This window comes from Lagenorhynchus albirostris, chromosome 6 (assembly GCF_949774975.1).
Source record: "Lagenorhynchus albirostris chromosome 6, mLagAlb1.1, whole genome shotgun sequence".
In the NCBI taxonomy this organism is placed as follows: domain Eukaryota; kingdom Metazoa; phylum Chordata; class Mammalia; order Artiodactyla; family Delphinidae; genus Lagenorhynchus; species Lagenorhynchus albirostris.
Window position 1 is genome coordinate 28,335,724 of NC_083100.1, and position 26,151 is coordinate 28,361,874.

At 43.3% G+C, this 26,151-nt stretch overlaps 1 protein-coding gene across 3 annotated transcripts in view; it reads left to right on the forward strand.

Annotated features, from left to right (window-relative positions):
- PLEKHM3 (pleckstrin homology domain containing M3) overlaps nucleotides 1-26,151 on the forward strand; it is a 182,424-nt gene that overhangs the window by 106,290 nt on the left and 49,983 nt on the right. Inside the window, exon 7 of one of the 3 annotated variants that reach the window (XM_060152204.1) lies at nucleotides 26,000-26,145. The exons of 1 other annotated variant lie outside the window; for it this stretch is intronic. In XM_060152204.1, the coding sequence (XP_060008187.1) occupies nucleotides 26,000-26,041 (42 nt within the window). In that variant the 3' untranslated portion in view covers nucleotides 26,042-26,145. Of the gene's footprint in view, nucleotides 1-13,547; nucleotides 13,678-25,999; nucleotides 26,146-26,151 lie in introns of those variants that run through there. One more of the 3 variants, XM_060152203.1, reaches the window with a different exon arrangement.

Consider the following 26,151-nt stretch of genomic DNA (forward strand, 5'->3'; position numbering starts at 1 on the left):
ATAGGAGGCTTCTTCTGAAGTTCCTTCTACTTGCTGAAAGGAACGGTCAGACTTGACTTCTAAATTGTGGCTACCTGTGCTCTTGTGACAAAAACCTAAAATGTCTATAAATGACTAACTCTTCTGGTGTTACTCACCTTTGGGACGTATGTAAGTTAAGCAGTGAATGATTCTATTTGTACCCGATCCGTGAGAAAGGGTACTGGATGATCCCAGGGGTGGGGCGGTGGGTTAGGGTGGCCCCCTCCTCACCCGCTCCCTCCACCGCTCACCACCGCACCTGCCAACACACACACACCCCTCTTGTGGGACCATCTCAGGAGCTGGCTTCCCCATTGTTCACCTTCCCTGGGCCCTGAGTTTTCAAACTAGCCCCTACCTCCAGGTTAAGGCCATTCGATTCTAGTTAATATGAAACTGAGGCATACCTCATTTTATTGCACTTTATTGCACTTTGCAGATATTGTGTTTTTCACCTATTGAAGGTTCGTGGCAACCCTTCGTTGTCAGATAATGGTCAGCAGCTTTTAGAAATAAAGCACTTTTTAATTAAGGCATGTGCTTTTTGTTTGTTTGTTTTGTTTGTTTTTGTTTTTGCGGTAAGCGGGCCTCTCACTGTTGTGGCCTCTCCCGTTGCGGAGCAGTGGCCTCTCCTGTTGCAGAGCACAGGCTCCAGACGCGCAGGCTCAGCGGCCATGGCTCACGGGCCCAGCCGCTCCGCGGCATGTGGGATCCTCCCGGACCGGGGCACAAACCCACGTCCCCTGCATCGGCAGGCGGACTCTCAGCCACTGTGCCACCAGGGAAGCCCAAGGCGTGTACTTTTTTTTAGACATAATGCTTGTACACTTAATAGACTGCAGTATAGTGTAAACAATTTTCATATGTACTGGGAAACCAAAAATTCATATGACTCGCTTTATGGCGATATTTGCTTTATCTCAGTGCTCTGGAGCTGAACCCACAGTATGTCTGAGGTATGCCTGTATATTACCTGAGAAGAGTAAATTATTATTTTGGCACAAATTCTTTTGTCTTATTAATAAGTTGAAAGCACAGGATAATCAACTGAGGGGAGATAGATTTCAATAGATAAGTTTTAATTATGAGAAAATGATGGAAGAGTCTGAAATTTGGAGTACTTACTAAGAGATGTGAAGTGGGAAGGGTGCCAGGGGAGAGGACCCATAGCCCTCAAGAGCCTTGAAAAGCGAGGAGCAAATCAGATGCATACTGCCTTTCCAGAGGGCCTAGAACAGTCTGAACTGTTTGTTTTATGCTAAAGCAATGAACATTTATACTAAGCAACTGGGCATGTAAATGTTCAGTGAATCAGTGGATGGATGGATGAATACACACACATACATACAGTATCCTGAACTCATTCTCACTCTCTTCCTTTAAAAGAAAAGCAAACGAATTAATTTAACATAAGCCCTTAAACAAAATGATATTAGTAATGCTGGAATTGACATATATATGCTAATATGTATAAAATAGATAACTAATGAGAACCTGCTGTGTAGCACAGGGAACTCCACTTCGCCGTACAGTAGAAACTAACACAACATTGTAAAACAACTATACCCCAATGAAAAAAAATTTTTTTTAATTTAAAAAAGAGGGAGATGGGGCTTCCCTGGTGGTGCAGTGGTTGAGAGTCTGCCTGCCGATGCAGGGAACACGGGTTTGTGCCCCGGTCCGGGAAGATCCCACATGCCGCGGAGCGGCTGGACCCGTAAGCCATGGCTGCTGAGCCTGCGCGTCCGGAATCTGTGCTCCGCAACGGGAGGCCCCAACAGTGAGAGGCCCGCGTACCGGAAAAAAAAAAAAAAAAAGAGGGAGATGAAAAAACAAACAAAAAAAAGAAATGCTACTTTGTAAAATAATGCACAGAATTCTAAAACCAAATAAAATCTCCGCTTTTTACATATTGGAGCAACAGTGGGTTGTTCAATGTTGCAAACTTTCTGAACATTAAACCTTCTTGAACTGCTAGCTGGCTTTTCAGTTAGCTTTTTCTCTAGTCCCCCACACCCATGGAGTTCAGGAATTGTCATCCTTGTGACCTAAACATTTGTCAGAATTGGCTCCTGAAGAAACAATGCAAATTGGTGGCCCTACCATGAAGATTTTCTAGTGTGTTCTAGCTAGTGAGTACAATCACCAAAAGGTGACGTTCAAGGCATTTCGAGGCCACTTTTTAAAAACACACTTGGCTGAATACTTCTTCGAGGAAGTTTGCGAGTTATTTTCTGTGGCTCTGCCCCACCAAGCAAACACAGAATCAGAGAATGTTATTCTCTGTGGGTGCTATTCACAGAGTCAGCAGACAAAGGCTGAGCCCAAGTGGGCACCCAGCACAGCTGCCCTTTCACCAAAGAAGTAACAGGTGATGACCTTTATTCACACGAGGGCTGACGTCTTTGAATCTGCAGCCCCCAGGGACACAGTGCCTCAGTGCCCACAACCAAGTCACTGGTCCCCAGGCCTCAGGAGCCCGAGGAACTTGTATTCATAGCCTCTCAGCACCCCTGATCCCCACGCCATTGTCCACCCCGGCCTTAGCGGTCAGTTTAACTAATTAGGAGCATTTGGATTTAACCAGCAGAAAAACAAAGCGTGACAGCTCGTCTGTGTTGCTCCATGGCCAGAGCCTGTGTCCCCTGCAGCCGTCACAGCCTTCAGAAGCCCCTGAGCATAATCTGGGACGAGACCAGAATCAGGCCTCCATTAAAACATCACTAAATCTCTGTTAGCAGCTTTCATCAGGGTCGGTGCAGCCAGTGAATGAGTTAGGAAAGAGGACCGTAAGTCATTCGGGGAACAAATCATTCCTTTTAAATAAGGGGGGTTTTAAACAGTGAATGTGGGTGTTTCAGGGTGAAGTGAAGGGACCGAAAGTTGCTCTTTGAAGGACTGGCAGGTTGGCAGCAGGGCAAATGGAAAGTCACCGTTGTCAGGAGAGCAGGTGGGAACAGTTCCTGCCTCACGGTGTTTCAGATCCCAGGGGGAGGGGAGAGGGAGAAGTGACAAGTACCAGGACTGGAGCCTGGGTCTTCTGACTCCTTCCCTGAGGCATCCAGTCCTCGGAGGCCTGCCGATCATGACTGCTGGCGTTTTGGTGATGGGGCCGACTAGCCGAGTGGGTTCATACAGATGATTAACAAGGTGGTAGCGCGGATTGTTCCCTGTGCCAGCTGGTTAGCCTTTGCCCAGAGAAAACCTTGCCCGCCTGCAGACCCAGGCCCCACACCCGACTACAGCCACACACTCAGCCCACAGATGCGGTGAAGGACTGGGGGAGGCCGACGGGGGCTGCAGCAGGAAACGTGGCTAGCCAAGGGCACAGTTCTTGCTCCTGTTGGGAAACGCGGTCAGAAAGATGACCTTGGGTGCTGAGTGTTGGATGGGGAGGCTTGTGGTCCAGGTGAGAACGAGCTCAGAGATAAGGAGTCCAGAAGCCAACCGTGAGCCCCTCGAGTATAAACAGCCTGCTAGTAGATGAAGGTGCAACTGTACCCCTGGATGGTGCTCGGTCAGCACTGAGATCATTTTCCCGGAGTCCACTTTCCTGGCCCCCACGTCTACTTTGGCTTCCAACCATCTGGGTTTTGTTGTTGATTTGGAGTTTGTGTTGTTGTTGTTTCCCACGTATTAAAAAGCATTGTAATACTGACTAGGTGAAGGCCTGGTTTCAAAGACAGTTTACTTAAAGATAGAAAGTAAGGTTAGTGTCACTCTTACTAAAGGTGGAATTGCACTCTTCCCCCTGCCTGACCCCTCAGCTTGCCACCTCACACATAAATATCTTTTGATCCAAACCCTTTCTTGCCCCCTCCTGGTGACTCAAAACTAACCCATCATGTGATCAGAGAAACAAATGCCTACCATACCTTTGGTTGGTTAGTGGGGCATGGTTCTGTGTATTGGTTATCTAGTGCTGCGTAACAAATTACCCCACAACTTAGTAACCTAAAACGAAAGTAGACATTTACTGCCTCCCATGATTTCTGTGGGTCAGGGAATTCAGGAGCAGTTTAGTTGGGCAGTGTGGGTACAGAGTCTGTCAGGAGGCTGCAGTCCTGATGTTGGTTGGTCAGGACTGCATCATCTGAAGAAGCCTTGACTGGCTAGAGCATCTGCTTCCAAGGTGGGTCACTCCCCCAGCTGGCAAGTTGGTGCTGATTGCTGGTGGGAGGCCTCTGCTCCTCCCCACATGGGCCTTTCCACGAGCTGCTTAATGAGTGTCCTCATGAGATGCTGGCTGGCTTGTGAGTGACCTGGGAGAATCAAAGCCACGTGACCTCTCCTTGGAAGTCAGCATCACTTCCACGTTCTGTTCACTTGAAATCATCACTAAGTCAGGCCCACATTTCTGGGGCGAATTAGACTCTACTTTCTGAAAGGAGGCATGTCAAAGAATGTGTGAACATATTTTAAAACCACCGTGTTTTGTAATAGCATGTTGTTTTTGTATACTGTGTTACTACCTTTTTAATACCCACTTTATAGGCAAGAAAACTGAGATTTAGAAAAATTAGCTGGCATACCAAAGCTACACAGCTTCTGCTCAGTGACTGAACCAAGACTGAAGCCGAGGTTTTCTGACTCCTTATCCAATGTTCTTTCTGCTGTACCCTGAGTGTATGTGTATAAAAAAAAGGCAACCTCTTGGGTAATGGCATCTCGTACTTCCCATTTTTATGGCACAGAGATATAAAGGGGAAAAAAATATTTCCGAAAAGCTCAAGAGGAGAAATACATGAAGTCAGTTACAATTCTTGTAGTTATTTCCTATATACAGTGTGAGAAACATAAGGAAGCAAAAACCCCCTTATCATACATGATACAGTCACAGGGAATAGCCTTGGGCCCCAGAAAGGTGTTTAGGTACTTTTCTCTCACATTTCTTTTATTGCCCTGGTCAAACTTCCCTCATGCCACCAACAGCCAGCATGAAAGGGGCCCCAGGAGTCCTTCTGATTCTTCCTTTCTATTTGGTTCAATTCAGTAAATGCGTGTTGACTGTGCCAGGCACTGTGCAACACAGGAGGCAAAGGTAAGTAAGTCACAGTCCCCTCCCTGAGCTCACAGTCTAGGGAGGGAGGCACACAAGCATTTTTTTTTTTTAAGTCAGGGGGAGTTGAACTCAGGGTACTCAGGAAACACATCCAACCCAGTGTGGAAGATGATATTTCACAAAGATATCTACAACAGTATCTCCCATCCCACATTCCCTTCTTATGCTGAGACTTTGACATTCTTCCTATTGAGAAGTGGCATCTTTTTTTTCTGAATTTGGGTGGGCCTGTGACCATGGAAGTGATGCTATGTGACTTCTAAGGCTAGGTCATAAAAAGTGACACAGCTTCAACCTGCCACTCTTTGGGAACGCTCACTCTTGTAAACCAGCCACCATGTTTTAAGGAAGCCCATGCTAGCCCGTGCAGAGACCCCACAGAGAGAGGCCACATGTAGTCATTCCAGATGACAGCCATCATCAACCACCAGACATGTGAGTAAAGATACCGCCAAATGACTCCCCACCTAGCCTTCAAGTCTTTCCAGCAGAGGCTACGATGAGACTGCAGATACCATGGAGGAGAGACAAGCCGTCTCTACTGTGTCCTGTCTGAAATCCTGACCTGCAGAATCTGAACATATTGACTGTTTTACACCACTAGGTTTGGGGGTAATTTGTTTTATAGCAATAGTAACTGGAACGCCCAGTAACCTGGCTGTCAGGGAAGGCTTCCGACTGGCTGTGATTCTAGATTAAGAGGTGAGTCTCTATAGGCATGAGCTAGGCAGAGGGCAATGGGATGAGGACTTCCAGGCCTTGGTAGCTTCAGACCCCTCAGTGACCTTAACCCACGGTGTTTCTGGAATGGAGGCAAGCAGGAGAAAACTCTCATTGCTGACTTGGACATTTCTGAAGAGTAATTTTCCTTACTGATTTTGACAGTTCTGTCTGCATGCTTCAAGATTTTGATAGCTTGTCTCAAAACATTCATGGTATAAGTATGATGGTATCACATCACTTTCCTCAGAAATGGAAGAGTCTGTGATGTGCCTAAAGCAGCAAAGAGTGTAGAGTTTATAATCTTTCCATCCCACCTGCACATCTGAAGCCTGAGCCCAGTTCTCTATCAAGAGAACTGCCTAGGTGTTCTCTCTATTCATTTACTCATTCAGCAGATATTTATTTAGCACATACTACATGCCCGGAGCCATGCCGGCCCTGAATTTGAGAGGGCTCATTTTCTCAGAAAAGGACTAGTGTTCCTTGATGGTTATGGTCAAAGCCCTGTATTCTGCCTGGGTGCCAAGAATTAGTAGGGGCTACCTATAGTTCTGCTGCAACCTAGTGACATCCGGTGGGATTTTACCCCTTGATGTCTCATGCCAGCCATTCTCACATTTGTGGTTGGTCTACAAGGGGCCAGAGGGATTATAAGAAGGCTCTGTCTAGTCAGGTGTCGAGGGCTGATGAGGTTTCTAGCACTTTCAAAATTCATTCCCTTGGCCATCATTAAAAAGTCTACAGATAACAAATGCTGGAGGGAGTGTGGAGAAAAGAGAAGCCTCCTACACTGTTGGTGGGAATGTAAATTGGTGCAGCTACTATGGAAAACAGTGTGGAGGTTCCTCAGAAAACTAAAAATAGAATCACCATATGATCCAGCAGTCCCACTCCTGAGCATATATCCAGACAAAACTAAAATTTGAAAAGATACATGCACCCCTATGTTCATAACAGCACTATTTACCATAGTCAAGACACGTGGAACCTAAAATAGGACACAAGTGAACATAGCTACAAAACAGAAACAGGCTCACAGACATAGAGAACAGACTTGTGGTTGCCAAGTGGGAGTGGGGAGGGGTGGGAAGGATCGGGCGTTTGGGATTAGCAGACACAAGCTATTACATAAAGAATGGGTGAACAACAAGGTCCTACTGTAGAGCACAGGGAACTATATTCAATATCCTTTGATAAACCATAATGGAAACGAATATGAAAAATATATATATATATATGTATAACTGAGTCACTTTGCTGTACAGCAGAAATTAACACAACATTGTAAATCAACTATACTTCAATAAAATTAAAAAAAGAGAGAGACAAAGTTCATTTGCCTGATGCTCTAGAGATGGAGCCAGGAAGCATGGCAGCCTCACAGGACTGCATTAGCTCGTGTGTCTTAGCGAGAACTGTTGGCTGCATGTGTTAGTGGCCTGCAATTCCATCTACATTTGGAACTTGCTGCTTTTCAATAATTATCACCCCCATCTTTCTGAGGAAAAATTTTAAGGTTGACGGGGGCAGCTTTTCACATTGTTCTTTGTTTTCTATTTTAATTTCTGGCTAACTTCTAGTAAACCATCAACATACTTGCTTCTGGAATTTTAAACAAGATTCAGTCTCATTTGTGACAGCAGGAAAGATCTTTATAGCACAATAAATAAAGAAAAGGTGTAGGGTGCCTCGGTCATTCAGAAAGCTATTGAAGCATTAATAAGCCTGGACTTCCGTAGCTGGGGAGCTGGTTTCTGTCACTCAGAAGCTCGCTCTGTTCCAGAGAGCTAGTCACTCACTTATTCATCCATAAGGAGAAAGTGATAAATGTCTGTTATGTACCAGACACTTACCATGCCAAGTGCAGGGACAGGAGAGAAAAGGCACAGCACCTGCCCTCTGGGAACACCAGCTCTCCAAGTTCTGTCCTGGTACACCAGCCTAACCAAGCCAGTTCACATTTTAGAGGAGGGAAATATGGCTTCAGAACAGGGTTTTGTTGACTCTGATTCCTGCAGAGGCCAGGAAAGTGGCGCCCATGCCCAAAGCAGGCCTGAGGTGAGACTTCAGGCCATGATGAGAAGCCGGAGAGAGCATCCGCCTCTGAAGGGGACAGCTGGTACTCAGAGCCCCAGAGCTGTCATCCCTTCCCCTTTTCCAAGAGAAGCCGGAAATTCGTATTTTTATGTGAAATTTCTCAATATTTAAACACTCTGCAGGCCAAACAAAACACAGCTACTGGTTTTGACCTCTGCTTTATAAAAGAGAATGCCTGCTTTTGTTCCGTCAAACTAATGAATGCTCAATTACGGGAAGGAATTTGGAGGTTAGTGTTAGATTGTGTTCCTCAAAAGGCTGCAGACCCCATTCCGAACCCTTGAGATGCTAACTGACAGACTTGCACAGGCTGACAGCTGGGCTCTGAAAGTGGACACACACAAGGAAACAGGCAAGCTATTCCAGGTCACTTTGCAAGGTCAGGGCAGTAATGCAAACATTCGGAAGGCTGAAGACAAAGGTCAGGTGGCAGTAAGGAAGCCCTACATTTCCTCAAGCTATTGGTTAATAAATCATATTCAAAAGGTATCACCAGATTCTTCCTCCCTGTCACTGCTTTGTGAGGTGGAAAATTAAATAGAAATCAAAACTAAGATGGCTGTCAGGAGCTTTTAGGAGACCAGCAGGCCAGTGTGAGGCCAACATGGGATGAAGTTTCTGCCTGGAACAAAGGTCTCCAAAGGGGTGATGACACCCGACCTTGGGCATTGCAGAGGGGCTGAACGGTGCAGTGGTTATGCACTGAAGCCTTGGAGACTGGCTGCCCACATTCAGATGCTCACCCTAGACTCACTAGGTGACCTTGGGCAAGTCACTTCACTTGGTGCCTCGAGAAGCACTTCATTTCTGAAGTGGGGATAATAATAGTACCTGCCCCAAAATGTGTTTATGAGGCTTAGAAGAGTTAGCATGTATGACACTTAGAACTCTGCTTAACACGTAAGGCTTAGGAGATAGGAGCTGTACCAGTGGTACAAGTACTGGTATAGTGTTGCTAGGAGATGTGGACTTTTATAAATGGCTCCCTGTAGCTTTCTTCAGTGGCACCAAGACTCTGCATCTGTGGACACTAGACTGCAGTTATCACCACAGAAGTAATGCTGGCTACACCCCAGTTCTGCCTCTCAGATTCTGCAAGGGTGTCTAGACCACAGGATCCTGCTGCAGCAACAGTTGCACAGTCACCATACGGAACAGCACCTTGACAGGGAAAGCTTCCTCCTGCCTCCAGGGTGCTCCTAGACCAGACGTCCCCAGTGACCCCACAGGGGAATTGCACCTCGAGAGCCCCCTGCCCCACACCTTCTCCCCCGGCAACAAGATCTCCCTAGGGCTCTGCTAGAACAAGTCAGGTATTACCCTCCCAGCCTCGCCACCTTTGTTAGTCTTGCTGAGAGACCTTCAGAGCTTGAACCAGAAGGTGGGTTTTGGCTTCCAAGTAAAGGTAGGCACATTCGGCACCTGTCTCTGAAGAATGCATGCCCTTTTGGTGGGCTGCGCACAGATGTCTTTTCAGTTTTAACAAAAAGCATTCTGTAAGTTTTATAGAACCATAGAATACCTATTTTGTGTGCTAAAAAAAATACTGAGTCCACGCTATTTCTGCAACTATAGAAGGGAGGAGCTTCCCAGACTGAAATGTTGGCAGAAACAAAGAGAACCCATGTTCCTTCCCACCTGCAATTATAATTTTACTAGCTTGTAAAGCACACACAGATTTGCAGTACATTCTTCCCTTGCAGTTGGGGAGAGGCCCTGCTGCGAGTGTAATTGGCTTTCTAGCTTCCTTTAACGTTGAGGTGGAAGGGAGCTGGACTGAAGGGCCTTTACTCTTAGAATTAACTGATGTTGAATTGTGTTAAAATCCCACGCGTCTCCCTGAATCCATGTGTTCCATTAAATCTTCGTCAGGAGTGGAAACACAGCTTACCTCTGAAAATATCTCCATCCCTATCACTTCTCACAGCTTATAAAAGCCAAGTTTCTTTCTTTTAAAAAAAACAACAATGCATTTTTAACTTAACCCTCATAGGGATTATTCTCAACCCTGTTAACCCGTGTGGTTAAAGCTATATGGCACCTTTATTTTTTTAATTTATTTTATTTTTGGCTACGTTGGGTCTTTGTTGCCGTGCACGGGCTTTCTCTATTTGCAGCGAGAGGGGGCTACTCTTCTTTTTGGTGCGCGGGTTTCTCATTGCGGTGGCTTCTCTTGTTGCGGAGCACCGGCTCTAAGTGCCAGGGGCTTCAGTAGTTGCAGTACACGGCTCAGTAGTTGTGGCTCGTGGCTCTAGAGCTCAGGCTCCATAGTTGTGGCGCACAGGCTTAGTTGCTCCACAGCATGTGGGATCTTCCCGGGCCAGGGCTCGAACCCGTGTCCCCTGCATTGGCAGGTGGATTCTTAACCACTGAGCCACCAGGGAAGCCTATATGGCATCTTTAAATGACAATTTCATACGGTATATCCAACTTTGGACCACTTTCTTCTCTGGCTTTGGCTCCTCTGTTCCCAAGAGGAGAATCACAAGTGCATTTGGATAAAAACTGCCTTTATCACCTCACTTCTTGGGTCCTGAGTTTCCTCATTTGTGATGTGAAAAGGTTGAATTAAGCAATTTTTAAAGCCCTTTCTAGCTCTAGGACTCTGGTTCCATGATTATAGAATCCTTCAGAAGCGATTAAGTTGTGGAAGCCACTCTACCTGTATCTACTTTCTGGGGTTTCCCAGCCAGTTTGCATAAAGCAGCCAAGCTCTGGGCACAGCCAGGAACCTGGGAGGAGAGCCAGATCTTAGCCCCTTCAGTTCTAAGTGACAAATGCAAGATTTCCATTTGCCAAAGGTCAGCTGGTATTTCAACTTGTCATTAAATAGAACTTTGAAACGTTTTCACAAATACAACCTAAAAGACAGCTTACAAAAACAAGTCAAATATTACTGATTTCCTATATTCCTTAAACACAAATTGTCTTTGTAATACCTTACACTCCAGTGGCATTTCGAAACAATGCCCAGCACACAAAAGTTGGCCAATAAAAACATGCGGAAGAGAATATGCCATTTAGTGAGTTTGTTACTAAGATGGGCAGCGTCACTCAGGTTATCTGGTGAACGGTGGGTTGGTTTTCTCGGTGCTAACAGCAGAGATCCCACTGCAGCTCAGACAATAAAAGGATAGAGCAGGGCTTCCCTGGTCGTGCAGTGGTTAAGACTCCATGCTCCCAATGCAGGGGGCCCAGGTTCGATCCCTGGTCAGGGAACTTGATCCCTCACGCATGCAGCAACTAAGTGTTCATATGCTGCAACTGAGGAGCTGGTGAGCCGCAACTAAGGAGCCCACCTGCCGCAACTAAGACCCAGTGCAACCAAATAAATAAATAAATATTAAAAAAAATAAAAGTTGGGGCATTAATAAGGGAAGGTGTAGACCTGATGAGAAAAGGAAATCCAGGGAAGGATACTGTGAATGGATTCTTGGCTGGAGGAGAGGTCAAGGGTGCAGAGAAAGTCTAGGCAATGGTGGGTAATAAAACTGCTGATTGGAGTTTCACCTTTTTCTCCTTTCTCTGCCTACTGCCTGCTGGGAGTAGGGACTCATCATCCTACAGGCAGGTAGAAGGGGCTAGAAAGGGCCAGGATTCTCAAGCCTGCGGGCTTCACCCCCGGAGTGGTTAAGGCACAGTCTCACTGAAGGCCAGGGGCCTGCTCACTCCACTCTCATGTCATAGCACTTAGTCAAGGAGAAAGAGAAAGGAACATTCAGGAAACCTACTACCCAAGGTAACAATAGCAGTCTATCCCTTACCAAGTCACATCCTATCTCTGGCACTTAAAATCTTTGTCTGTAAGATGAGAAGGTTGTACTAATAATTAGATTAACAATGGCTACTTTTTATTATATGCTCAAGAAATGTTAGTTACTTGTATTATTGAGTGCTTACTTTAGGCCAGATCTTGTTTGAAATCTATGTGGATTATCTCATTTAATCCTCACAACAGCCCTATAAGACGGGACAATTATCATCCACCTTTTGCCAGTGGAATGAACTTGCCCAAAGTCATCTAGCTAAAGTGGAGGAGCCAGGACCCAGGCTGTCCTGTTCTAGCACGTACTCTTTTGCTTTTTCAATTTTGTATGAAATTTTTCAGACTTATCAAAACATAAATAACAACTACTACCCGCTGATTACCGCTGTAACTGTAGGTATTCCCTTTGCCAGTGGGCATGCACTCCGAGCTGCTACACTGTACAGTCTGCTTCCAGCACTGACGTTCTCTATTTCTAGAGGCAAACTGGTAGCAAGATCCACCTGGCAGCAAGGCCCAGCCCCACCATTGCTAAAGCCCCACCAAGTCTTTCACTGGGTGGAGGGAGGGAATACTATGGCAAAGAGGGGACCAGAACAAGGTTCCCATGCACCCATTGCTGGCCAGAGAGCCAACACGTGGCACGAATCCCAGAGCCCAGGACACTTGGTGTAGCCAGTGTGATCATAGCAATCAGGCCCAGCCCCCCACCCAGTTCCCCTACACAGGCCATAGCCCCTAAAATTTTTTTTTTTTTTTTTTTGCTTTACGCGGGCCTCTCGCTGCTGTGGCCTCTCCTATTGCGGAGCACAGGCTCCGGACGCGCAGGCTCAGTGGCCAGCCATGGCTCACGGGCCCAGCCACTCCGCGGCATGTGGGATCTTCCTGGACCGGGGCACGAACCCGTGTCCCCTGCATCGGCAGGCGGACTCTCAACCACTGCGCCACCAGGGAAGCCCCTAGTCCCTAAAATTTTTACAGATCCGTTTTGAACACTGGCATGGTGGTCGAAACGGAATTTCCAATTCTATCCAACCCATTGACCTGTAGTTGTCAAAAACAGCAAATTTCTAGAATAAAGAACTGGATAACCCACTGAATATATTAACTTATAGTCCAAAAAGGAATGCAGGCTAAATACATATGGATTTGTGACGCTATGAATTCACTTTTTGTGTTTCAAAAGTTTGGAGTTAACGGATTCTACATTCGTAGCTATGGCTGACCTGTGTCCACGTGTGTTTTTGTATTTACAGCTAGTCTGATTCCAAAAAGGACTTTTGTGGTAGAGCTTCTCTCTCTCCTTTTGTGTGTGTGTGTGTGTGTGTGTGTGTGTGTGTGTTTTCATAACTGTGACTAATTTTAATTCCCATCCCTTTCCATTGGTTTGAATCATTGGCATATACACTTATCAAAGATGATTCTTTGCTGCTCGGGATCCTGCATGCTTGGAGTTCTGCTAGCATCCCTCCCACAGAATGTGGTTAGGAAACCCAACTCTTCTAGAATTGCCTTTAGCCTAAAGGTTCCCCCCAGCTACTGGAAAGACAGAGAGCAAAAATCTCTGATGCAGCTGACATTTTAGGTGTGTATATAATTTACCAAATTGTTGGCCACTCAGCTCTTAGTCAGTGGTCACAAAAGGAATTAGCAACCCTCCCCTGCTATCCCAAAACCCGAAGAAGGAAGGGTGTTACTCGGCTTTGGCGCAGGCCTGCTGGCGCAGTGTCAGACAGCAGCACAATGGTACATTTTGGCCGCAGAAGACTTTGGGGTGGCAGAAAGGGCCAACATAGTTGTGGCATAAGTTGGCCAAGATATTAAGCAGATCTGAGTTTAATTTAATGTAGAGATAACAACTCTTTTTTTGTTTTCCAGCTGGCTGCTGCTTTCTCTGTCTCCATGGGACCAAAGATTTCAGCCAGGAGTTAGTTCATAAGGGCATTAAAGTCCTTTCAAAGTGAGACATGTAATGGTCTTTACACAGGCTTTCACATTTGGCTGGGCAAGATGGAGTAAGGATAAAAAGGCACATGAGGATCTGGGGGAAGCTGAAAATGGATCTTGAGGCTTGAATTCCTCCTATGCGTTTGCTTAAGCCACATTGCCTGAGCTTAGAATAGAGAGGCAGGCAGTCTGTCTCCTTGGGATAAGGAAGGATTTGGAACTCAGCGACTCTGAGGTCTTGGCCCCTACTGTGTTTTCTGGTTTGTTTTGTTAGCAGGAGCAAGTTATTCTAGTTTCTTGCTTCTGGGGTTTTCTTCTGCACACTTATAAGCTGAGTCTCCACCCCGCTGATGGCAATGGGGTGGATGGAATGGGATAATGAAAGGGGTGGAGAGAGAAGTTGATTCAGCTGCTTAGGATGAGGGAGGCAAAGAAACTTCAGACCTGGGAGCTAGCATCTGAGTCCATCGAGGGTGGGGAGGGAAGGGGCACCACAAGGACTGAAGTCCTCCCAATACGGGAGAGAAGCTGGTCTTTGAGACACTGCTGTGGCCGGCACACCAGCTCATTGTCTGAATGGTGATCTTATTAACCATGAAATGGTTAAGCTGTAGTATTCATAGTGTTCAGAAAAGTAATCCATGAAGTATAACTGATCAAAAGTGATGAGATATACCTAAAAATGTTAGAATGGTAAATTTTATGCTACATATATTTACAATAATAATAATAATGAATACTCTTAAATGATCATGAGCTTCTCGGGAAAGTACTCCTTGACTATATTTTACAACCTTTCATGTATTTGTTAACTGCTAGGTACTGTGATGCAGTGAATTAAAAATGCACTTAAGATGAGATACACGTGCTGGTGGGCAGTGTGCTGAAAGAGTCCTCTGAACTGGGAGGAGAGATGCATTTAGGAGGAAGGACCAACCCCTCACATCCAGGATCCAGAGGGGCTGGCCCAGTGGGGTGTCCTCAGTTCCCAGGCTGGGAGCAGAAAAGGTGCTTTGATGATTCTTGCCAAGACTGCTTTGCATTCCCAAAATGAAATGTCACCTGAGTTGCTTGGTTCTTAGGCCTGTTCACAAGAGCTTTTTAAAACAATCCGTAAGTGAAAGAGTCAACCTTGAATGCAAGTCTTTATCTTATCCGTCCTGCTACTAAGAACAGTGCCTGGGCAAGAGGAAGTGCCCAATAAACGTGGGTGAATGAATGAATCAGCTATTAGAAGAGGAAGACAGGAATGAGAATGAACTCGAGAGGGGCTGTGCATTGCTACAAGCTCTGTTGTTGCATAGTGAGCATTTGTGAACTGAAGTCCCCACCAACATTTATCTTTTGTTTTCCTCTTTAGTACTATGTGGTCCCGAGTTCAAACACCTGACTTCCCAGTAAACCTTTAAATAGTCATGGTCTGTCGTGTGGCTCCGGCATGCCGTCTGAAAGGCAGTCTAGCACAGTCCTTGAGGGCATGGGGTCTGGAGCCGGACAGCCTGGGTTTGCATCTTAGCTGCCCTCCTTCCAGCTGTGTGATCTTGAGCAAGTCACCTTAAACTGTTATGCCTCAGTTTCCTTACCTGTAAAATGGGGATGATTAAAGTACCTACCTCACAAGATGGTGAAGTTAAGCGAGTTACAAATACGTAAAGTACTTGGAAGGATGCCTGACATATAGTGAATGCTCCGTGAATGCTGCTCTTGAAAGTCCCTCACCGTAGGATTGACAAGATGCAGCTGATTTACAACACTACTGAGGCTTTAGCATGCACCCTGTGACCACAGGTGCTTCCTTTCTCTGTGCCTTTTATTCTGACTAGCAGTTCTAGCTATCCGTGAATAGGAAGAACACCTTAACTGACATTAGAAACTCTGAAATGTTACAAAGGGGATTCCCTCCCTGGACAATTTGACATTTATTTCACATCCTAATTCTACCTCTACTACCAATCTTTTGTAGTTTAGACGGCTTCAATTTCTCCATCTCTGACATGGATAATAATTTACCTTACATGACTCATAAGGAAACTAATAAAATATATATTGAAATTTTATCAAAGTACCTTAGCAAATTATTAAGTGTAATGAAGATGTTTTCAAATGGCCCAGCACTAATACTGGCATTTTAAAAAATACATTGAAAACAGTAGTTGACTTGTTAATAACCATACCCTTTAAAAGCAATATTATAAAGCTATGTGGTGATACCCCAATAGAAGAAGCAAAAAAAGGTAATATGTAGCCATCTTGATACAGAGCAGAAATTCAAAATCAGAGTTTGGTAGGGTGATATTGCTGGGGACATTGCACTTAATGATGGCCTTTGCTACTATCAGGTCTTATAGCATATTCTTTATTAGTAAGTTACTATATATGTAAGTGTGCACAAATATATATTATATAGTATACACAGTTGTGTATTTAAGGAAATGGTCTCTTCTCCATAATCTGAAGATTCCTGGTAACTCCATTTTAATTTAATAACATACATTCTCACTTGATCTCAACCACCTGCTTCCTAGGATGCCCTATAATTTACACTGTTGACATTACCTTGTGACAGGAATTACGAGCACTACAGCCAGCTTGGGATTCTTAAAAAATGAATGAAAAATAAAGAGGAAAAAGCAATAAGCGTGAATGGGGAGGGGCTGGAGGTGGCAGGAGGAGGAGAGGAGGGCAGCTTGGCCCAGGAGTGGCATTGGAAGTGGGAAAGGAGAGGGAGCTGGCTGCCTCGGGACGTGTTATTTTTCCTGTGGCTTCTTGCTCCTCTCCACCCCCACCTCTTCCAGTCTGAGCTTCGAGTACAGTTGAATTTTCACCGCAGAACTTGGCTGGGTCTCCTCAGGGACTTTCTCTTTCCCATCTTTCCATAAATTATAGGTTTGCACATGAGAGCAGAACAGATGATTCCCATTATCTCTTGGGTTGGGTTAGGATTTTTTTTTTTTTAAACCTCCTGCCCACTCTTAAATGTGTATCCTAGTTCAGGGAGGTGGAATTTTTATTAACAGTGGCCCATCCACCAACGAATTGCCCCCCTCTTCCTTAATAGGATGGTTTTAATCTGGTTTCCTTGACCAGTGTGACTGTGATCATTTTCCTTGGCCTTTAAATACTCTCAGGAAGTCATTGCTCCAGGAGAACAGGGCCTGTCGGAGTTGTTCACCCATAACCCCAGCACCTGGAACCGTGCCCAGCATCCTGCAGACTCCCCATGAATGTATATGTATTTTGGTGGTAGCGTGACATTTTTAGGGCACTATTACGCTTTCATAAATGACCCATCAGATCATTGTAAAGGAATTGGACAGATCCAAAAGAGTTAATTTACCCCAGAGCATAGAGGTCATTTATAGGTAGGGTGTAAGGCTCACTAAAAGCTAGAGCCACTGTAAGCAGTTAAGGTTTATTGAGCTCCAGCCCTGGGCACTCTTTTTGATTAGATACCCAGAGCAGACGCAAACTCAGTAAAGAAAGGGGAAGGGAGAGGGAGGGGATATGGAGATATATGTATACGTGTAGCTGATTCACTTTGTTGTACTTCAGAAACTAACACAGCATTGTAAAGCAGTTATACTCCAATAAAGATATTTTAAAACATAAATAAAAAGAAAGGGGAAGGGAGTTTACTGCCTTGCATCTGAGCTCATTCTGCTCTTTTTGGTACAGTACTCAAGCTAAGCCTTCTAAAAGAAGTAAGTCCTAGGGAAAAGGTGCAAAGGAAAATGAAAAGATGTGACCTAATTCCACTTCCAGAATTTGGAACATTCTATTACTTATAGACATAAGAGTAGAGTGAAGGAATATTCCAAAAAAATGTCCTTGACTCTATGGGAGGAGGAAGAGAAGTAGGAAAGGACAGATAACACTTTTTTAAGAAAGAATAATGTTTCATGCTGAATTCACTAGTAAAGTTGGGAGACCTGCCTGAAAGAGCAAGGAAAATGAGGATGATAACTTGGTCTCATCAGAAGAGAAGCCTAGCAATGAAGAGGGCTGTAGAGAAAAGGGAGGCAAGTTATAAATGGGGGATCATGACAGCAAAAAAGGAAAAGCTGAAATGTTCAACTTGAGACACTAGAGGAAGAAAACAGCCAAAGTTGAGTGGAGAGGAAGAGGAAGAAAAAGAAATGTTACCAAGAAGCATGTTGTAGCGATGCAAGAAACTTCCCTACAGTGAATGGACAGAGACTGGAGAAGATATTCTTAAATCCAGATCCTTTGAATGAGGCCGCCATCAAGTAGACCCATTAGAGGGTCTAGAGATTACTATAAATTTTCAGTTTGACCTTATCTTGTAGTTTAATAAACTAAATATGTACTTGTCCACTATCTCTTGCCCTAACCTTGACCAAGATCTACTATATTAATACCCTCTCTTTCTACTTGACTGCCCTGGCAGCGCTGTTGTTCTCACTGTACTAAATATAGTTCCAGGGACAAAAGGGATGAGACACATGAAAGGCAACAGCTTAAGATATGTTAATATATGTCTTTCTTGTTCAAGACCAACTAATCCATCTCAGGAGCCCCCTAGAACTACTGCTTTTGATGTTAGCTTATTTATTTGATGATTTGGTGATGAGTAAGTCCTCCTGTACTGTATGTCATAATATAAATTAAATCATAACATGTGAGGGTTAAATCTCCCCACTCTGAGGGTTAAATCCTATGTTAATTCTGTTGTTTACTCTAACAAGAGGAGACATTAACTTCATAATTAAAAGCCTAATATATTTGGATGGCCTTGTTTACGTAAGTAGTGACTTGCAGTTAAGATCCTGAAAGCCTTTCTCTATGGTGTAATCTTTTTTGTGTCAAACACATTGTGTAGTATTGCCTTAAAGACAAAGATATATCATTCAAACTTGCTCTTGACCTAGAAAATGGGCCATGGAAGAAAACTTAAACCAAATGAACATCAAGTTGCCTTAGATGCACTAGTACCAAGTTACTCATTTTAATTCAAATTAGTAAAGGAATTGTCATTCTTATTCTCTAGCTATATGTTCTCTCCAGAAATACATTACTGTGTCACTATATGCCTGATATAGTCTAACAGATGCCTAGACCTTTGGTGTTTCTCAGAGTGTGGGATATTAGGGATAACTATTGATATTAACATTTTTAAGCTCTTAATATCTGTTGCTTACCATTCTAAGAGCTTTACCTGTATCTTCTCATTTGATTCTCACAATCAAGTGGGTATCATTATTATCCCCATTTCATAGATAAAAACCTTAAGCAGAGAAGTAAATGACTTGCTCAAGGTCACCAGCTGGTATGTGGGAAAGTCTCAGACTTTGAACCGAGTTAGCCATTGCTCTTAATTACTATGTGAGGATACCTCTGATTCCATGGAATGTCTACCAAAATGATATTAGTTGATATAAGAGATGCTTTTAGGCAGTACATGGTCATAGCATTAAATGACAGTTAATTATATAATAAGAAAGTTATTCTCTTCAGTTCTCTTCCTGTCCTTGAGGTTATATCAAGCAAAGTTTCATTCTGGTACTGGTGTGACTTGAACCCCTAACACCAGCGTATCTCCCCTTTCAACAGTTAGCTGTAGGCTCAGGGCCTTCCAGCAGCTGGGTTATCTTGCTTTCATGGCAAGGGATACTGGCTTTCCATTTATGGTATTCATATATGACTTTCATTTTTAAATAAATTTATTTAAGCAAACAAATGACTCAATTGAAACACAAGTGGAATGCAGCTATGAAAATGTTTGTAAAGGTGTTTTCAAATGATTGAAGTTTGGGAAACACTTTCCCAATTCTTCTGTTTTGAAATTCACTTTAAAGCACTAGTTTTAGCAAATAGTGAGATCCTTGTTCTCTTATCACAGAAAAATTCCAACTTCCCTCTGTGGGTTGAGGACTCATCCAGGATGGAGTTTTCACCAGGTCATGCAGAAGGGAGAAGAATATAATGTGGTGAACTTTTAATAATACCACACATATTCAGTTGAAAATATTTTTCTGAAATCATACTGTTTCTACTTTTTTGGTGTTAAAATCCCATTCCTTTCTTGTGAAATGCTGGTGATAGTAGCTGAAAAGTTTTGTTTTTTGTTCTTAATGTCCTTACTAGGCAAAATAAAAAACGGGACACTTTTTAAAAATTGTACTGATCCAGAAAACATGTAATCTGGGTGCCATTGCTCAGTCACTCTATTCATGGTATGATTCCTCTCAGTTGCCCAGCAGCCCTGAGTACTTCAGGAAGGGTGATATGGAATCATGCCAATCCTTTCTAAAGTGCATTCAAGCATTTTCTTCAGGGAAATTATTAAATAACTCCAGTTTATGGAATTCTCTTACATCTGTTCTCTAGGTTTATAGTTTTCCTATTAGGACTGCAGTGCTAATTATTAATAAAATAGTTTTTGAAAGATGTAGTATCTGAAATAACTATTGTGAGCAACCAATCCATTGGAATACTTATACTTGCTACGATATGTTTATTTCATTTTCACTTCCAAAATGGAAAGTTCAGGGCTTCCCTGGTGGCGCAGTGGTTGAGAATCTGCCTGCCAATGCAGGGGACACAGGTTCGAGCCCTGGTCTGGGAAGATCCCACATGCTGCGGAGCAACTAGGCTCGTGAGCCACAACTACTGAGCCTGCGCGTCTGGAGCCTGTGCTCCGCAACAAGAGAGGCCGCAATAGTGAGTGGCCCCCGCTTGCCACAACTGGAGAAAGCCCTCGCACAGAAACAAAGACCCAACACAGTCATAAATAAATAAATAAATAAATAAATAAATAAATAAATAAATGGAAAGTTCAGAGCATAGTTGAGAAATACTTAAGTAGTTATTGTTTTTTTTCTTGTTTTGTTTTTCTTTAATGTAGCTGCTGTTGTTTCTGGGACTCAGGAGAAAGGGAAGCTAAAAAAATTGGACAGATTTAAGAAGATTTTAAAAGGTTGTTATTTTTCTGTCTCTGTTTCTTCATTGTTTTGACCAACACATTAGTATTTTACATGAGATTTCAGAGTAGGTCTAGAAAGAGGCCATTTGGAGATACAGAAAGATCTGTAAAAGAGAAAGCAGGAGGCCCAAAATGCCCAAAGTCAAGAAGACTAGAGTTAGAAGGGTTAACTATAGGGCAAAAGCATAAACAAGAAGCAAAGTTCAAGGACTCCAGCAGGATTTAAGGTGGTTTTTCAGAATATGTACGAGTTAGCCAGGGAAGATCTGGCAAGTTCAAGACTAACGTTGGCCAGCAAACCCAAAGCAACAGGATCACTGCCATTGTCACCGCTCTAAGGAAAAGAATATAACCTAGGCTCAGACCAAGACGTTCCCAAGCACCTGGATCACTCTCAGCGGATATTACTGGCTTGCGTGGAGCTTTTATTTTACTAACTCTAAGATGTCTGAGTAGCCTTCTCCCTTACATGGCTGTCCCTTGTGCCTTAAATGATCTTTGTAGGGACACATGTAGGTTCTCATCCTCATCTACCCTTTGGCCTCAGTTTTAGCAGCAGATGGCAATAGCTTGTTTCTAGTTGACTCTAAGCCCCATGTCCATATGCAGTCTTTTATGATCTAGTGCAAGGGGAGCTGGAACAGACCTATCACACTAATGTCATCTTTGTTCTCTTGGGAGTAGCCATGACCCAGAGTACCTGCAGGAGATAGGGCCAGACTGAAATATGTGGATACCAAGGCAGCTAATAATTTGGCATCCTACTCATTGATATTCTTTAAACCTATTTTCGGGCTTCCCTGGTGGTGCAGTGGTTGAGAGTCTGCCTGCCGATGCAGGGGACACGGGTTCGTGCCCCGGTCCAAGAACATCCCACATGCCGCGGAGCGGCTAAGCCTGTGAGCCATGGCCGCTGGGCCTGCCCGTCTGGAGCCTGTGCTCCACAACGGGAGAGGCCACAGCAGTGAGAGGCCCGCATACAGCAAAAAAAAAAAAAAAAAAAAAAAAGGTTAAACCTATTTTCAATATGTACTTACATAGTATTTAATATGTTTAGTAGATAGGGGAAGAGAAACTGATTTTCTACTAATAAAAATACATATAGGGCTTCCCTGGTGGCGCACTGGTTGAGAGTCCACCTGCCGATGCAGGGGACACGGGTTCGTGCCCCGGTCCGGGAAGATCCCACGTGCCGCGGAGCGGCTGGGCCCGTGAGGCATGGCCACTGAGCCTGTGTGTCCGGAGCCTGTGCTCCGCAACGGGGGAGGCCACAACAGTGAGAGGCCCGCGTACCGCAAAAGAAAAAAAAAATACATATAGGGCTTCCCTGGTGGCACAGTGGTTAAGAATCTGCCTGCCAATGCAGGGGACATGGGTTCAAGCCCTGGTCCGGGAAGATCCCACATGCTGCAGAGCAACTAAGCCCGTGCACCACAACTACTGAGCCTGTGCTCTAGAGCCCGCGAGCCGCAACTACTAAACCCACGTACTACAGCTACTGAAGCCCGCACACCTAGAGCCTGTGCTCCGCAACAAGAGAAGCTACTGCAATGAGAAGCCCACGCACTGCAACGAAGAGTAGCCCCCACTTGCCACAACTAGAGAAAGCCTGCGCACAGCAACGAAGACCCAACGCAGCCAAAAATAAATTAAATAAATTTAAAAAAATACATATATACCTCTTTATGTTGAACATGAGGAATTTATTACATGCTCTGACAGTAACATTATCTTTTTAGCTTATTGATTGGAATTTCTAATAAATGTTTCCATAACTCTGAACTGGATAGTGTTAACCACTCAGACTCTCCAAGAGTATAAGCACCATACTTGAATATAGTTACAAAGTCTTGTTAAAAAATATAAAAGTTTTTTTTTTATGAATTTCATGTCAGCAAAATGTTTTTAGCTTTTCTATGTACCAGATCTTGTCATCTGAGACTAGAGATGGTTTTACAGCTTCCTTTTCAATCTGGAGTTTTAAATTTCTTTTTCTTGCCTAATTACCCTGGCTAGAACCTCTAGTACAATGTTGAATACATGTGGTGAGTCTGTTCGTGATCTTAGAGGAGAAGGCATTTAGTTTTTCACCATTCAGGATGAACTGACTTTTTCATAGACAGGTAATTTCCTCAACCTAATACAGGCTTCTTTTCCTAGTTTGTTGAGTGTTTATCATGAAGAGGTGTTGGATTTTGTCAAATGCTTTTTATGCATCTATTGAGATCATTATATGGTTTTTGTCCTTTATTCTATTAATGTGGTAATTTAATGTAGTCAAACTATTACATTGTTTGATTTTCAGATGTTAAACCAACCTTGCATCCCTGGGACAAATCCCAATTGGTCATAGTATCTAATTCTTTTTATATGTTGCAGGATTCAATTTGCTAGTATTTTATTGAGGATATTTGCATCTTTTTCCAACTTTTCTATAGTTCTTATTTTCTCTAGGTTTTTTGTTTGCAATTTTTATGGAATCAGTTTAGTCTTTATTTAACAAAAATTAATCTCTTGCACCCATGTTAGTTGATTGCTACTTCAGATGACTGTCAGCTGCTTCATTGCAGAACTATTTCCCTGGCTTGTAGTTACTCTGTACACCTTACACATGCTTACTACCAAAATGCTCAGTACTCTATATAAGGAAGCTGTTTTAAAATTTCATTGCTATCTTCTTATCCTCAAGTGGGACTAGTGCACAATTACCAGTAATTTAAGGAGTGGCTATGGAAACCCAGCCTCAGTGGCTCCTTATTTCCAATTTATTTGGTGAGAATGTAGTACAGTTTACCAGTTCACGCCCCAGGACTGGCTGGGCCACACCTTAATCTAGCTCCAGGGGCTTAGAAGAACCTCATCATCGTATTCTGGCGTTCGGGTTCATAGTCCCTGATGGTCAGAAGAGATCTAAGGCCACAGAAGAGAGCTGTCTGGGATTCTTTCCATTTTGTATTGTGCCAGCCATTGTTTTGGAAAGCATAGTCACAAAACAATACTCACATCTTATCTTCCCTTTTCAGTTATTTTCTTTGGGAGAAAGGAGACAGAACACCTAACTGAACACATGGTACCAAAGCCTTGCCAATTGGTGGTGAAGTCACGTGGGTGGAGCTTCCCAAGTTTTGAGTGCATGTTTCCACCTGACTGAGCTTGTTGAGTAGGTTTAGCAGGTACCAAGACATAGACTTGGATCTGCCTTTTAATCTGGACTAACTACATCAGTGGAAAATGATTTTTGTTATTTGATTAGAGCTGTAGGAGTAGCCAACTCTCGTTGTGATAGCTCAGGCCTTTTATAACTGTTTTCGGAGAGAGAGAAAAGAAAACAAAAGAACAACTCTGACCATGGTCTAAAGCCAGGCTTCTGTCACTAAGCAATAAAGAAAAAGCTCAAGTAGCCCTTGCATAAGTGGGAATTTGTGGTTTCTAAAGCTGCCCATTCCCCAAATGACTAAAATATGTTATTGGCATTTGGCACTGTTTCCTGTGTTTTGCTCTCCTTAAATTTCTCTTTAAAAAAGTTTGAGTTTAAAGGCAGAACCACTGAAAAATGCAATTTAATCATAGAACTGTGAAAGGCCAGCCCAGAATTAACCCCAGGATGCCCTGTTTTGTTTTGTTAAACCAGAACTTTGAACCAGGCTTATTCTCAGGGGGTGCTGGAAAGGCTAAGGGTAGGCAGGAGGGAAGGAAAAGAGGGAGGCAAAGGAAAGAAAATGAGTAGGCCAGACCAGCCCTGGGATGGCTCTGCCGTGCACCAAGGGCTTTGCCCCCTCACTAGCAAAGTGACTCCGAGACTTACACTGGAATGAGTAGGAGAAAGGGAATGGAAATGGAAATTGAAGGAGAACCCAGAGCCAGGGGGAAGAGTGAGAGGACTCAGTGGCAGAACAGTCTCCCATACCGCAGGCTGTCAGGGGACAGAACACAAAACTTCCAGGGGCCTCTTGGCCCCAATTCACTTTTTAAAAAGTGGTGTTTTTCTCCCAGATTATAACAGTATACTCATTGCAGAGAATTTGGGAAGTATAGGCAGTTACTGAGAGAAAATAACCATCCTGGCAGCATGGCAGAGAGGTTCAGATCGCAGCCCTTGAAGACCTGAGTTTGAACCCCACTACTCAGTGTACTACTCATCTATAAAAGCAGGGGTGGCGAGATCCCTGCACTGGTGATGCCAGGATTGAAGGAGATCACAGACCTGGCCAGGGCTAGTTGCTGCTGCTGTTATCATAAGCCCCCACCACAGTTAACACTGAGACATACATCCAGCGAGTTTTCTATGCATTCATAGGTATGAAACATGGCCATTCTTTACAGCATAAAAATTTTTATCTTGCTTATAACTTAAAAATACCCACTGCTTCTGAAGATTGTTAATACCTATGTTAAGATCCCATTGCTGTAGTTACTTTAACCTTTTTATTGAACATTTTGGGGTTTCCAATTTTGTATTATTATAAATAATACTATGATATACATCCTTGTTCCAGAATCACTTACTTTCTCACTATTTAAGATAAATTCACCTGAGTAACTACTAGAGTAGAGAGTTTGAACTTTTTAAAAGCTTTAGATACAATTTACTGTATCTATACCCACACCTACAGTGTAAGCAAATTCTCTCTTTATATCACTGGAGCATTAACCATTGTCATTTAAAAACTGCAACTCTCTGGTAATATTAGAGGCAAAAAAAAATTCTCCTTTTTGACTTTGCATATCTACTTTTTATGATTTGTGAGGCTAAACATTTTTATATGTTTATTGCTAATTCCATTTTTTTTATGAGTTGTTTGATTATATCTTTTGCCTATTTGGGGGTAGGCTGTTTTTTCAGTTTATGTGAGCTACTTCTATATTAGGCTATCAACACTTTGTGTGTGATATTTTCCCTAGTTTGGTTGTTTGCCCTTGAATTTTATATATGATGTTTTTTGGTAAATAGAAGTTTAACTTATGTTTCCAGATCTGTCCATTTTTCCCCTTGTGAGATATTTTTCCATGGCTTTAAAGCCTGAAAAGCCTGTCACCATGCTTAGATCAGATAATGATCGTTTGCATTTTCTTGTCTTTTAAAAATAATTTTATATGTTTAATAATTTAATAAATGTCCAGGATTTATTCTACTTCATGATATAAAGTGAGGATGTAGATTGATTTTCCCCCAAATGGGTAAGCAGTCATTTCAGCTCCTTTTTTTAAATAATCAATCCTTCCTCTGCTACTTTTTATTCCATATTTATCATAATCTAATTACATGTGTGTTCTGGGATCTGTTTCTGAGCAGTCACTTCTGCTTCCTCAATAGCAATTCTGATGCCAGCACCAATTATTTGAATTGTATGATATATTTTGATGTCTGGTAGTGTAAATACAATCTCATATTCTCGTTTTACAAAATTGATTTATTATGCCTGTGCTTTTATTCTTGTAGATCAACTATGGAATCACCTTGTCCACCCAATATACTTTGTAAATTATTTTAATAATTGTGCTGATTCTGAGTTGGATTTCTGTACTTTTTCTTAACAATGAGAATTTTTAGCTTGGGACTTAAAACATGTACGTAGTTTAAATTTATGGAAG